This window comes from Gavia stellata, chromosome 20 (assembly GCF_030936135.1).
Source record: "Gavia stellata isolate bGavSte3 chromosome 20, bGavSte3.hap2, whole genome shotgun sequence".
NCBI lineage: Eukaryota > Metazoa > Chordata > Aves > Gaviiformes > Gaviidae > Gavia > Gavia stellata.
In genome coordinates, this window is record NC_082613.1 from 9147156 (window position 1) to 9162706 (window position 15551).

A 15551-nucleotide genomic window follows, 5' to 3' on the forward strand; every position below is an offset into this window, starting at 1 on the left:
TGTAATTTCATAGTGTTATTATAGTTCCATCTTCTTCTAATGACTTATGATCTGGATCTTGTACTTCATATTCCATGTTAATGCTGCCTGCTGAATGATTCAAGTTCATCTCACTGGAAGGAAGGAATCCATTTTGTGTTGACTCATGAAGGAGTTCAATTTGTGTCAACGATTCTAGACTTTCACTGGTAGGTGGGGCTTTTGGAATCTGCTGTGGCTCACCACTATCTTCAATAATAATGTCCTCTTCATCGCTCTCCTCTTCTCCTTGCAAGAAATTTGCTAAAATATTTGGCGTGCTACTCGGAAGGCTAGATTCAGTAGACTGACCGGAGCTGCCAGAAGTCCGACTGTTCCTCACAACATTGTTTCTCTGGTTTGCTGGTCTTACCGTAATGATCAGGTTACGGCTGTTTGCAATCATCATGTCTGTAACCTGATCAAGGCTTTTTCCCGAAACCTCTATTCCATTCACCTCCAGTACTTCGTCATTAACAGCCAGCAAGCCTGTGCTTTGAGCCAGACCTCCAGGGACAAGCCTAGATATGAAAATCCCCGGAACTTTCTCTAATCCATGTGGCGTTACTCTGACGCTAGAGCCATCTCGTATATAGAACCCCAGGGGTTTATCAGTTCCATATTTGTAAAGTCGTACCCTACGATGGGTTTCGGGAAGAATATCTACATCTATAATAGAAGACACTGGTCTGAAGTCTTGCGGCATGCTAATGACAATGTGCGGTTTCTTCTTGTGATTATCCGGACGTAACACATTTGATAAGACATTTTTCTTCCTTGTCATAGTATCCGTACCAAAGGCACTGTAGTCTGCATCTTCTGTAAGACATAGCATATTGATGATTAGATCACTTCATATGTGGTCCATATCGCATTGCTATCATGTTTTAGGTTAGCAGAATGAAATACCTCATCTAGAAGGTTTCTGACTTGCTATAGTAGAAACATTTCTCTCTACACATGAAACAAGCTTTAATGTTATGAGATTCAAAGTTCACAATACTTTTGGTTTCCTACTACCAAACAAAAGACAGTACACAAGAAAATTAAAGCAAGTTAGCAGCAGTAGAGAGACAAAGAACTATATTCTAGCTGCTTGAGAGAAAGGTTAGAATGGAAAAAGTGAGTACATTCCTAGAAACTTTTTAATTTTATTCCGAGTAATTCCACTTGTTAGTTTTCTCTCCTCAGGTTTCAGATCATTGGAAAAGAAAGAATGAAAAAGGGAATGCAGCCAGTGTGCCTATTATTGCCTAGTTCCTGGAAGCTAGCCAAGTGACCTGGATTCAAACTCCAGAAAGCTTACTCCATTCTGCACTCTCTTCCCTACCCCCATGCAATGTAGGTAAAATGGCTGTAGAGCAGAAACAAAGAGATCTTGCACACAAATACTTCCAAGCAAAACTGTTCATACAAGCAATGCTGTAACTGACACAATTTGATATAGAAGTATGCAAATGGCTTAGAATTTAAAAAAAAGAAAACAGACACAAGTCATACAAATACTTCTAATGGAAAAGAAAATACGTTCTGCAGAAACAATTCTGACATTCGAAATGCCTATTCACCAAGGGAAGCTTCCATTTTTCTTTTTAATATGCTATAACTCCAAAAACAATGAACCAAAACATATTCAGATCCGAGTTTCCTTGGATTTACACTTGTATTTTTGCAATGTTGCGTAGATTTTTTTCGGCAGTGGGTAAAAAAAAAAGTCAAGCAGAACTGGTTTGCACTAACCCTGGGACTCGGAGAAGTTGGGATTTCTTTGTATTATCACATTAAGATGCCATTGGTACAGCCAAGAAAGTAAAAGAACTGCTATACATTTCAATCTGTGAATTGAAATAACTATGGAAATGCTATCCTAGTGCGAAATTTCAGGAGAGCTGTCAATTGCTGATGAAAGAAGTACACGGTGAGTTGGTAAGTCAGAAGATTTTTTTCCTAGGCTAAGATGAAGATATACAGACATGTACCAGTTATATGTGCACTCTTCAGATGCTTTAAGCAAAATAGAACAGAGAAAGTATTTCCAAAACAATAGTCTAACACTATTCCAACATGTAATACTAGCCCCTCCCTTCCCCAGACATAAGGGCTGCTGAAAACAAGCAGAATTTAAGAATAATTGGTCTACTAAGGCAGCCTTGGACTTCGTATTCTAAAAGATAAAGAAAAAGAGGAAAAGAAACAAATTTAAATTAGCCCACCAAAACCCCGAAGGGATTTATTATAAACTCAGACCTTGTGTGCACACAATAGTAATAAAACAGTTCATCAACATGGTTTTAAAAAATGTGTCCTGATGATGACCTCATTTACATTTCTTAATTTTTTTTGTTTAAAAAATAATCACACCTTAAGGGAGGCAAAGCTGTTTGCTAAAGACAGAACATCTTTCGCACTAAAGTTTACAGATAAAGCTGTTCAACAATTTAATTGACACGAACAGGAATTATTTCTGAAGACAGCTAAGTCTACACAACCATACTATACTCTAGAGTTGCTTTTGTGACAATCTCAGTTACTTTGGGAGGACACGGATGCCTATTTAGAATATTATATCCACCTCGCATAGTTAATTTTTACTCTATGTTTCTCAGATTTGGCCATCTTTTCACCCAGACTGGTGTTTCTGCAAGAGTTACTGAATGAACAAAGGCAGCACTAACAAATTATTCCACGTGTTACTTTAGCACAGACACTAGCCATAAAATTTAATGATTATGAATATAGGAAATAATTTTTAGTTTATTTGGGAGTCTGAAAGGTTCTCTCAGTAAAGCATGGAATTACTATTGTTCTTCAGCAAAAGAGGTTAAGGAGAAAAAAATGTAATTTAAGGTTAAATTAAAATAACATTAGATCTCAACATCAAGCAAGAAGGCTTTAGAAACAGCCTAAAATCTGTTCTTCAGATGCCTAAGAGTGTTAAGTCAGTTGTGTTGAAGAGCGGGTTGATTAAAAAACAATCCAACCTCCCAAACCAACGCATCTAACAGGTGGACTATGTCTGAAGTGTAAAACACCTCCAAAAATGCAAACTTACTATTTTCTCTGTAAAATGCATTTTGGGTTATCTAACTGATTGGAGATCAGCAATTAAAAATCCTGTACACCATTGCTGAAAACATGCTGATTTTTCAGACAACATGGAGCAATTCTTTTAATGTTTGCTTAAAACTTATGATCAAAGAAAAAAGTGTGAGAAGTTTTGCCCTTATCTCTACTGACAACCCATCCAACCAGTTTCAAGTTAGACATTTGCTCATTACATTGGGAGGCTTTTTGCAATTCAATGAGTTGCAGTAGCTTCTCTTTTTTATTTGGTACTCCAATCACTTACAAAACAACTTGGAAAGGGCAATTGTGAATTAAGATACTAGACAGTAGAGTCTTGCTTTAAATATCTTTTACTGCTAAATACAAAGTAACACAATCACGTCGAGAAAGTGATAGTATAGTTGAAGACTTCAGACAAACAATAGACAATGGTGACTTGAATATTAGAATTAAGTATGTTAATGAGTGCAAAGGTTATTTTTTTAGGTCATGGATTTCTCCCGCCCCCACCAGCAGCTGGTATGCATCTTGGTGATCTTAAAAACTATGTAAAAACTTTTTTGTGCAGCGTATGCCTAAATAGTGCAGATCTCTGATAGTTTAGAACTCTGGTTTTAAGGCTGCAAAATCAATGGTAAATTCAACAAGACTAGAGAAAAATATTCCAAGGACGAGAGAGACATTACAAGGACAAGACATGTCATTTTGCCTCATTTCAAAAGCTTCACTTTTTGGTTTGTAGTGGTGACACATTTCTAGGCATTTAACACTGCCTTGCCCAAAGAACAGAGCTCTTCTGGAGAAGTTCTCCAGAGAGCCAAAGTAAGTTGGAAGCTGTTCAACTGATTAGTTCCATATTGTTCAGACCTTAAGCCATATTATGCCTTTTTTGTTTTAGAGTAAGCTCATCTAAAGAAAATAGGAAAATTGCATATGCACAATTTATTTGTGCTAGAGTGAAAGCTGCTGATGAAAACTCTAGGATATAGGTACTAACATACTGGTACCAGAAGCACTAGGTTTCTACTGCTTTCAGTACAAGAGTTGGTTTAGAAACAGTACACAGGAAAACAAGCGTATCAAAACACTGTCAGTATTGATTTTCTTACAAGTGCTCTCCCACATGCATTGCAACATTAAAAGGTGTTCAGTTTTTGAGTTTTTCCTCCTTAAATTCAAAGTGCACAAATTCAGATTCTTGTCAAAGAATCAGACAGAGTCTTGGTATTTTATGCATTCTGACATATCAAATGTGTATTATGTTTGACATTCCCAGCTTGCCAGTGGGCTATAAAGCTTCTTCAGTGTCATAGCCACATGCCAGGATTCCTCTCCTGCCACTCAGCCCTTCTGTGCTTACATGGCAAATTTGGCATGTACTAGATATACAAACATACACACATTTATTACATCCAAGTAGATTTACTGTGTCCTGCAAATGATCACAGTAAGTTTGTGCTCTTTAGTCAACAGTTAGATCTAGAATTATTCACAACTTCTGTGAACTCATTTCTTGTCAGGGACAGAAATTATCACCCCATTTGCCTTCCCACAACTACCAGCTGATAAGGCTTAAAACTTTTGTCCAAATTAAATTTTTCAGAGTTAAAGAAACATGAAGATCCATTGCAAAAGGACTGGCTTTGAAAGAAATATTATATAAATATATCTGTATGTGAACTAACAGATTTGAAAGTGCTTTTTAAATGAAAACTAAGATCAGAAAAACATTTATTGGAAGAGACACGAACTTTAGAAGTCTCTTTCAGAAGACAAATACACAAACAAGAAGTCTTAACAATGAGCTGGTGCTTTTGCTTTTAGAAACTTAAGTTACATGACACATTTTTGAAGTAAAAGCATCCCAAAATTGCAAGCCGTATGTCAAAACATTTAAGAAACTATAAAGCACCAGAGCCTAGTTGTTTTGCATTGTAACTAGTCTTAGTACTCTCAAAAATTCAAAACTATCACAAACCTTAAGATATACAGTTAAAGTTACATAATTTGTGGGAAAAAAAAATAGTGAAATGTTGATGAAAATGCACCTCTCCAAATCTCAGCCAAGCAGCATGACTCTGTTTAACCTCTCTTCCACTGCTAAACAAATTTTCTAAAGCAATATTCTCGAGTACAAAAGTATCTTTGTTCTGGCACCTAGCTAATCACTTTAAAGCTGCAGCAGAAAATATTTTGGCATAAAGCCAAAGGACAAGGTGTTAACTACAGATAGTGTTAAGGAAAACGTCCACATAGTGCAAGAATGATTTTTTCCCCCAGCAGTTTCAAGCACAAGGTGGCACCAATCTGCATATGCTTATTACATGAAATTTAAAACAAAAGCCCATAAATGCCAAGTCTGGTTTCAACTTAACATTGTTCAAGACAGGTATTTAAAACATTTGCCTGATCTATTTGCAAAGCAATGTAGAATTACCCCTCAAAAATTAGATTTTTCAAAACCCACAAATCATTAGTACATTTGAATATAGATGCAATTTCGCATTTTTTAAATAAGCCCCAACAAATCTTGTCTCTTATTTAGTCACAAGTTATAACAAAACATGGTTTTAGGAGGCTAACATGATTTTAGGAAGAGGACTCAGAATAGCTAGGATATTCCACAGAGAGTGTTTATAAAGCCAACTCCTCTTACTTTTCACCAAAATAAAGCTTGTCAGTGAAAAAGTTTATCTCAAGAGGCACAAATGAATCAACCAAAGAACCCACTTTTTACTACATGTAGCCATGTACATGCAGAACTTCCAAGAGCTGTATATTATAATTTAAATATCCTGCAAGTGAGTTAAGGACATTACAATGAAATATATATTTTATTAAGCTATCATCTGTTATTCTTGTATTTACAATGCAAAGCCCCCCACATCGAACTGCCCTTCAGGGCCTGTGCGGAATATGTGCCCCACACCCCCCGCAATCTTCAGTGAGGTTTTTCTCACAGACAGAGCGACTCCCATACATCTGGATTTGATCATGATACATCAGTTTAACCTTTAAATTCCAGATGTCAACAGTACCTGTTAATCTGCAGAATGAAATTCCAATAAGCAACTGTTTTCTGCAAACTGATAGCCATTCTTGAAATGTGCAATATCAAGCTTGAGTTTTGATTTAGCACTGGAGCAGTTTAAAATATTTTAAAGTAATTTAGTTAAATACCATTAGAAGAGCCTAAGGGGAATAATGTGATCTCATTTCATTACATGATCTCTAGGTTTCTTACCACATTAACCAATGCACATAAATGCTTAAGACAAACAACTTTCCAGCTTTCATAAATTAGGAGTCAAAATCGAATGGAAAAGAGTGCTTACTCTGGCATAACAAAAGTTCTAAAATTTCAGAGTCATGTTATCACAGTTGTCACTTTTATTAATAACATTGCAAAAGCATCTTATTGGTCCCATTTCAATCCCTTAAGGTGTTCCTTGGATGCAATATACTAAGAAGTTAATACTATTTACCCTAGATTTTATTGTAGTCTGCTCATACCTTATGTTAGCTTTCCACAAATTGCATGTACCTTCTAAATAGGTAAGACAGATTATAAAATTTCCTATCTTTTAAGAGAGCAAAAACTTTCTTTCTTCCCCACAGCGGCTTTTTGCCAAAGATCCTAAATTCCCAACTATTGTTGCTGGAAATACAAAAAAAGGCAAAGTTCCATTAGAAAACCCACAGAAATTTTCCAGATGATTTAAGAGAATGTTATGAAAGCCACAAGAAGCCTTGCAGGTGGAAAAGTAACTTGCGTCACTTATTAGTTACAGTTCCAAAACAGCACAGATCAAAGCTGCCCCATCAATAGCAGGTATTTGTTCAGACATTTGATTTTCAATTTCAGAGGTATAGCCAATAAAGATCTGCGCAATCAGATGAATTAATCACACCTAAACAAATTATGCTGCACAAATTAGACATCTCTAATGCCTGCAATTCAGCTTTAGCTACAGACAAATTATCACAAATAAAATAGTCAAATTATTTCCTTATTTTCCGTCAAACAAGCCTCTGTTCTATATGGCAAAGATGCTAATGGAATCAAAGCCTCAATTTAATCAACAGAAGTGATCGAAGTGGTCACAACTAATTCAGAACAAAGTACAGAGCTGGGAGTGCTGCACTCAAATGCCAGCCTGGGTTCTTTATTCCCTAAAACTCTATAGCCAGAAGACTCTAGTCTCAAAGGGAAGGTGATGACAACTGATACTTTCTACATAGCTTTTCCTGCTAATCAATTCTTGGCATGTAGAAATAAGATTAACCCACTTAAGTTTTAGTTCTGTGCATTATATCGATTCAATTATCAGTTCCTCATGCCAGAGTAATAAGAAATAATCCATCATGCTTGAAATAAATATACAATGAAGGTATAAGGTGTTACAAGTGTAACATTAGTAACAGTCAGCATAGAACATGTAACACTAGTAACAATCTAAAAACATATGGTGTTAAAATATAAACTCAATAATCCCAGTCTGACAAAGTGGCTTATCTGTTCTCGTCATATGGCTACTGTAGGAGATTAAATGGAATCGTAGACCTTTTCTACCTCTAGGTTCTATTAAAACAAATAGTTCATTCCTTTGGCAGTTCAGGACTGAAATCATAGGCCTTACTAGACTATACTATCCTCAACACATACAAAACACATTTTGCCAGCAACACAGCAGCTGGCAAGCAGCTACACTATTTCTGAATGTTGTTTTTGTGTTAGGCTGTTGTGAAGCTTGTTCATTTTTTGGAGTGGGAAAGTTGATAAAAGTTTCCCATGCCCAAGTATTTTCTAAGGAAAATAAACCTGTCTTAGCAACAACCAGAAACAGTGCACATCTTTACAAAATAGCTAAGCAAGAAGCAGTCTGCTATTCAAAGATCAGTTGACTGCCTTTTTATGACAGACACTGCACATGCAATGCACGCACACTCACACCTGTATGCAAGTAAGCAGAAAATTAACAAGTGCAGAAATTGAGTTTCCTTGACTTCTCTGGATTAAAACAATTTCAAATCACACCACTAGATTTCTCCCCTCCCTTTCAGTTCCATATACTGAATATGTTCTCCTGGACAAGAACAATTACAACTTCAAATTTTACTTTTCCTTCATGAACAAAAGCAGACACTAGAAAAAGACAACCAGAACTTTCTGCCTAGAAGACATGCTATTTTTAAAGGCAAACCAACAAACTGAGCAGCATTCACATTTGAGGTTTGCTAACTGAAATAAGCTTGTCATTTTGAAAGCTTCAGAATGTTTTATTAGGAAAATGTGACAAGAGTAGCATATTACAAAGTTAGTCTTTAATTTATTAAATGAAGTATTAAATGTCAGTATAAGACTTTCAAGATTCCTTTCCATCCTGTAATGGCCTCTCTTCTTGTCTGATCAAGATTGGAATTTTAAGTGAAAGGCATCCAACATACAGAGCAGAAAACCCTAGAGGTTTAAAGTTTATTTTAATTTGCTTACACAAAACCAGAAAGAAGCATTTGGTAGAGATTTAACTTGAGTTTAACTGAACTAAATACAAGCAAAAAAGCACAAAATATAAATAGGTTGCCCAAGGAAGCTCTTGCAAGAGGGATGAGTTGTGAATACCTTTCATGATCCATAATTATTACGGAATTCAACATGACGAAATAGGACTGAAGGGTTTTTTCCTCCATACATCACACTGTTTACTGCAATACAGTATAATTGGATAAACAGATGATTCACAGACTTCAAGCGCACTTACCTTTTCTCTGAATGAAAATCCTGAGTAGGGGATTGGCTGTGGAAACTGCTTTATGATAATTGTCATCATTATTGATAGGCAGCAGGTCTCCATGAATGTCCGTATACCCCACTAGAACATCAACATTTGGTATCTTGTGCACATGCTGCAATAATCCATAGAACTCCTCAAACTTTCCAGGTTTGGATCTCTCCAGAGAAAATCGTCGAAATTCTGCTCCAAACTACAATAAAATATATCTTACATCATTAATATGGAAATCTAACATCCTCAAGCAATAGAATGATTTGAATGTTAAACCAGAAGTGTTATGGAATTAGAAGTGCACTGAAGACTACAACCAATAATTTTAAGGCGGCATAAAAAAGTCAGTGTAAACTGTGGGGCTTTTTTTTCAAAGTTTAACTATTTTTGGTCTTGATAAAACATCTACTTTTGAATACACGGAAGTTGTTTTCGTTGTTCCATTTAGGTCAAAGCATTCACTAATATGGGAGTTTAGCATTAAGGTGTCAAACTAGTGCAAGAATAATTGCAAATTCTTACATGCTTATGAAACAGCCACGCTCTCAGTAAGGGATAGAATTCATACCCAGCACTGATGTTGATGGCTCAAAAACAAGATTATTATTAACTTCCTATGGTATGTCACTACCTGGAACTTTTTCAAAGTAATTTCAGTGCACTTTAGAACAGTATGTATAGATTGTTATACAGCTATGGTTAATCTATGCAAGACTGAGTAGTTTTCAGATTCCCGGTTATTTGGGCAAGAAATGAAAAGGCCACTTCGGCCTGAAGACTACAAAGAATGGCTGCTGCTTTTCAGTACAAACTATGCACAGTAAAGCTTTAGTGAGCTGATCTCAAGTCAATTCTGCTCTTACCCAAAGAGAAATATAAAGGAGGCAAGCAGCCACTACTCCTTAAGAGCATTCAGAAGATTTGCCTGCGTGATCAAGATTCAAATCTTGATTGCATAGTCTTTTAAAATGTGGTTGTATCCAGAGTATAAATCAGACAAGATTCAGAAGTATGCACACTGGCACTGTACTTTCAGGGGTAGGATTTCCATTTGTCAGTACGATCATTCAACAAAAGCCCCCAGCTCCCTAGTCCACTCAAGCTTCAGTCTCCTAAATCACCTATATAACAAACATTTACTAAAAAACAAGGGTAGCAATGATAGTGGTGGTAGGCATAGGACTAAACTGGGTGCAAATAAAAGAGCAAGCATTTGGTGTAGAGTAGACAAATTGTAATTTTAGCAAGCATAACCGGTAAGATTATAGTGTTCTGCCCAACACAAGCAGGACCCAAAGCAAACAGAATATTAGATAAAAGTTACTCCAAAACCTCCATATCAGGCACACACAACACTGAAGATGCTAAAAGGAATTAAGAAATAGCAGCAGCCAGGTTACTAACAGCAGACCAGCTTGTAATAAACTAATCATTAAAAGACAGAAAACAAACAAAAAAGTCGGTTGGTGGGATTTTTTTGTGAATTCTATTGCTGACCTACAATGAACACAAAGACTAGATAATTTCTTTAGCAAGTTTAAAGCAGAACAGAAGGGCATGTGGAACAAAATACTAACTGAAAGTTTGAGCATCAGTATGACATACTTAGGTATATGTCACACATAGCAGATGTGAAGGTGCACATTACCAAGCCTCCAGACCAACCTTTACCTCACATTTGACTACAACCTTTTGGAGAATAAAAGCTTTAGAGTTCTCACATACAAACAAAGGAATGAAAATAAGGAGACAAGGACCCCGTTGTTAGCACATTAACACCATGCTAACTCAAACACAGCACAGCAAAACAAGCTACACCTTCCAACATCACACCCTCCTCCAAAAGTTTCAAATAAAGGAATTACCTGGGAACATTCCTCTTCTAGAAATGCTCCAATTACAGTAACATTAACTAACAATAAGGCAGAAGGGATGATTCATACCTGCTTACAAGGAAAGCAAAGAAAAGCCTGTAGGAGGAACTCCCATCACGTCAGAAGCAGCATGCTTAATCATGACATCAGTGAAAGAGTTTATCCTGTGCCTCTTAAATCTTTCTTCAGCTATGTGAAGTATGAATGCCACAGGAATTGTCCATGCATCGCATCAATTTCAACTGTTTGGCTTCGAAAGACTACATAGTTTAAACATAACTCAGTAATAAAAGTTTAAAAAAACCAACAACCTCACTGTCAATTTGGAGTAAATGTTAAACCCTCCTGCAGCAAACATACAAAGGACCAGATTTTTAAAGGTGTGATTTTTTTTTTCTACATGATTTTATACATAGTTGGTGCAAGCACCAAGAGACTAATAATCTGACTATTATTTCCTAACATGGTTTGCCGTATGCTCAACACTATTATAAAGCAGATAAAAAAGACAAAGTAAAACTATGCAATTACATAGTTTATTTTAACCCACAAAATGTTTTCATTTCATATCAATTGTTGCATTCCATTCCATTAAATGGGCTGCACTTACAAGTTTAGAGGAGATGAAAGACTGGAAGAGACTAACTTAAGAGAAGGCTTCTTGCCACCCGAGGTCTTTACAAATGCATGCCGTTACACTGGTAACTCATCTGGGAAAACACAATACAAGCGATGCCAGCATACTAGGAAGTTACTAGAGACACTCACTTAAGCAAGACTTAGTTAGGAGAGACATCTTTAAGTCCTCTGTAACACAGCACACTGCTGCTACACTATATAGTATAAGTCTCCAGCAACAAGAGAACATGAACTACAGTAAGCATATCTGTCTTATCAGTATATTAGATTCCATTCTGCAAAAAAAAATTTCAAGTCATAAGAGAGAGGGGAGGAAAAGCTGAATTTTCTATCTAGAAAACTAGAAGTTTATTTTGGGGCTTTCATAGCATCACCAGGAACTCTAGTTTAGGGTATAAAACTTGATTTTCTATGATAAGAGAAAGGCTAACTGGAATGAATGTACGATGGGGATTCCCCAGGGCAAGTTCAGACCAGTTACCCAAATTGAATAAACTAGACTAATAAAAGGATTTTGCTCATATAACTGCAACTACAGTTGGGCTGTGCTGGCACAGTCTTGTCAGCTGGGGCAGGATTATTGATTTGGAATATCTAAATAAAGAGCTGTACATCGCTGATAAGCCTTCAAAGCTTAGACCACTCCACAGTAATGGTCCCCTCCACCTCCCACACAAGTCTTTCTTCTTTCTCTTTAGAATTTATTATTTTCATAAAAGGAAAATTACTACTATGCTATATTAAATCAAGGTGCTGTTAAATAATGCATTAGCGACAAGTAGTTCTAGGAATGCCTTGAAACCTGCTTTATAACATGCACTTAAGAGACAGTCCCTATTCATTAGAACTTCTATGCTTCTCTGTACAGACACCAAGGAACACATCACACAGGTGATCCCCAGATACATTTTAAATCAAGGAAAACACACAATAAGGGAACAGTAAGCCTAGAGTTTTGGGCTGAGGTAACAAGTATTTTGTTCATAAACACATTGTACTGATTTCAATCTTAGAAGAGCATAGATGAAAAGGAGACTTCACCAACCACATTAACAGCTATGCTTAACTAGTATCTGAAATCATGGCTACCAGCTATTCCTGTGCTTTCTGGTTTTGTCCACAGGAAAGTTAACACTTTAAAGAAATTATCATAATTTAAGCTATAGAGACCAACCATTCATTTTCTAGAAGTTTCAGCACTATGTTATGCTATCCTTAGAAAAACCTACACAACACCACAAGACCTGACTGCTTCACCTATACTGCTGCTGTAACACTTGGTTAGCAGGAAAGGAAGGTATCGAATATAGACAACAAACTGTAGACTAGTTCACAAAAAGCCCATGAGAGACATTTTTCTGCCAATGGAAGAAAACGCATTCGCATGTAGGTGCACTTACAATTTGCCTAGACAATGAAAAGGGGGTTTTAGCTCAAGTTACACACATTTACTTAACTAATAGGTTGACACTCCACCTAATTCTGTGCATCCAGCACTTTTACAATTGTTAACAGCAGAACGACATGTCAACAAAATATTACAAGTGTAAACCAGAACAAAAATCTAATTTCTTGCTGAACATCACAAGTTTTGTCACCAAGATTTTGCCTAACCAGCACGTGAAAAATTAACAATACGAAGAACAGATGCAGATAGACCCATGAGAGAATTTACGGAATTGTGCAAAGCTTTAACAAAAAGGAACTGTTGGTATAAGCTGTAACATACAGATACATGCTCATAAAACAATTGCCAGTGTAAAATCCTCAGATAGCCCCTAAAAGATGGAAATTTCTACTTTAAGTTATCCAGGGCTTACCTCTACCAAGTAATGCAAGCTATGCTCTACCCCAACAAAAAAAAAAAGTACAGGAACACATAGTCATTAAGTTAAACAAACAAACAAAGTACAGAAACAGTCACTAAGTTAAATGTACTCTTTCTCTAATTCAGATGAACAGGTTTTGGACTTCGAATCATAACTCCAAGTATCTCTTTTGGCCCAGATATCCCAAACTTTCCCCAAACATCTACTTCTCTGTATGTTTTTTAGTCTATGCAGAAACTAAGGGGCCAACTCCACTAATCTGTTTTTGTCAAACTCTTCAGAAATACTTTTTTTTTTCTCCCCCCTGCAGACAACACACCCACTAAGCGACACCACCACCTAACTCCCACTACCTCAGCCTTGTAACAGCTGAGCAGCCTGAGGAGACCAGAGGGAGCTGGCTGGAGCAGGGACAAGCAGGTGGGGAAAGGAGTCCGCCCCCCGCCGCAGTCCGGGGACCACCGCCTCCCTGAGCCCGCCGGCCTGAGGGGCGCTCAAGCGACAGCAGGGCCGTGCACCGGCGGACACCGGCCCCCCGCCCCCGGTGCCACCTCCGGCAGGTGAGTCAGCAGCTCTCCCTGCCCCCCGTCCCCTCACCGCCCCCCCGCTTCTCACCGCCCTTCTCCACAGCGACCCCACGACCAGACGCCCCCGCAGGGCAGGGCAGGCCAGGCCGGGCCAAGCCGGCTCCTTCCCGCCCCGGCGCCGCCGCCGCCCGCGGCCCTCAGGCGCGGTGGCCAGCACCCACCTTACTCTTCACCTCCATGGTGCCCAGGCCTCGGCTGCCCGCAGCCCCGCGGTGAGGCCGGTTCATGCCGCCGGAGGATCGGTCTTCTCTCCTCTCTCTCCCCCGGGTGCCCCCGAGCGCGCTGCGGGAAGGGGAGAGAGGCAGAAGGGGAGGGAGAGAGGCAGAGGGGAGGGCGAGCGGCGCGGCCCGAAGCCAACTGCCCCCGGCAACCGCGGCCGCTCCGCCGGCTCCTGCCGCCGCGACGCCTCCGCCCTCAGACAGGGGGGAGGGGGCGGGGCCACGGCGGCTCCTGGCACCTGCCGCGCCGCCGAGCCAGCGGCCAGCCGCGGGGGCGGGGCGGGGCGGGGCAACGGCGCGGCGCCGCCACAGCGCCTGCGCCGCAGGGAGGGGCGCCGGCCAGCGGAGGGCGGGGGCGCGCACCTGCAGCTGGAGAGCATGCGCAGTCGCCGGCTGGCGAGCGGGACCGCGCACCTGCGCCTGGCTCGGCGAGGTTCCAAGATGGAGGCGGCCGCCGGGCGCGGGTGAGGAGGCGGCGGGGCTGTTGTGTGATAAGGAAGTCTTTCCCCCCACCACCCCACCCCCCCCAGGTAGCAGGTGTGGGATGTGCCTCGGCAACCTTTGCCCTGGAGTAGCCGGGTCTGGTGTGTGCACACGGGGCTGCGGTGGCTGAAGCGCGGTTCTCCGCCTTCTCCTCAGCCGCCTCAGCGCGTCGTCCCCTGCACTGGGGCCGGCCTGGCCTGCGTCTGCTCCCCTCGCCGCGGGGAGCCCTTAGCCCGCACCTCCGCGCCCTCCCACAGCGCTGGGGAGGCGGGTCCGGCAGCCCGCCAGGCCTTGGCGCCTCGCAGCCTCTGTGCTAGGAGCCCCTAGGGCCAGGCTGCCCTGCAGGCGGGTGGCATCAGGACAGCTCAGGCGTCTGGGGATCCTGCGAGTTTAAGGCTGAAGGTGCACCAGTGTTAGAGTATGTATCGGTAGATTACATAAATTAAGTCTAGATCGGGCTGAAAGTTTCAACCCTCTTACTCTCAGGATGCCCATTCTGGGCATCTGTTTTCATTTTAACCACGAATAATATTTCAGGATGTGGTAACATGTCAGAGTGGTTGTCTTAGGTAACCTTGTTTATTGGTTTAATTCTGTCAATTGTTTTCATACAAAGATCTGCTTAGGTACCCTGAGGGAGGTACTGACAAACCTCCTTAGTGGAGAGACCATAAACACCTTACAATCTGAAGACAAATGACTTTTCATTTATATAATTTTACATGTATTGGCCAGAAGAAAGCATGTAGATTAGTTATGTCAACAAACCTTTGAAATATAGGTCTCTCCTTAATCTATAAACCTGATAGAGAACTTGGTGTCAGGTATCCTTGTGTAGACGTTATGTAGACAGCTGTGAAGGGAGTTCAAACAATTCCTCGCAGTTGAGGCAAGGTATGAGTGTCTAGTCAGTTCTCAAGTCTCAGTAGATAATCAGTAATTAAAAAAAATAATATCCAGTGCTGAATCACTTTTAAGTCGGTGCCATTTTTTGTACAGTTGGTCTTACTCCCATCATGCCAAAGGCAAAGAAATTGCAGCTATCATTCAA

The 15551-nt window shown here is 39.8% G+C and overlaps 1 protein-coding gene across 1 annotated transcript; it reads right to left on the bottom strand.

Annotated features, from left to right (window-relative positions):
* Positions 1 to 14026, bottom strand: PARD6B (par-6 family cell polarity regulator beta). Its single transcript, XM_059827285.1, has 3 exons — positions 13961 to 14026; positions 8847 to 9069; positions 1 to 837 (listed from the first exon to the last, which is right to left on the bottom strand). Exons 1-3 carry the CDS (start codon positions 14024 to 14026, stop codon positions 8 to 10), a joined length of 1119 nt encoding a protein of 372 aa, XP_059683268.1. The 3' UTR covers positions 1 to 7.
* Between the last annotated feature and the right edge of the window lie 1525 nt (positions 14027 to 15551).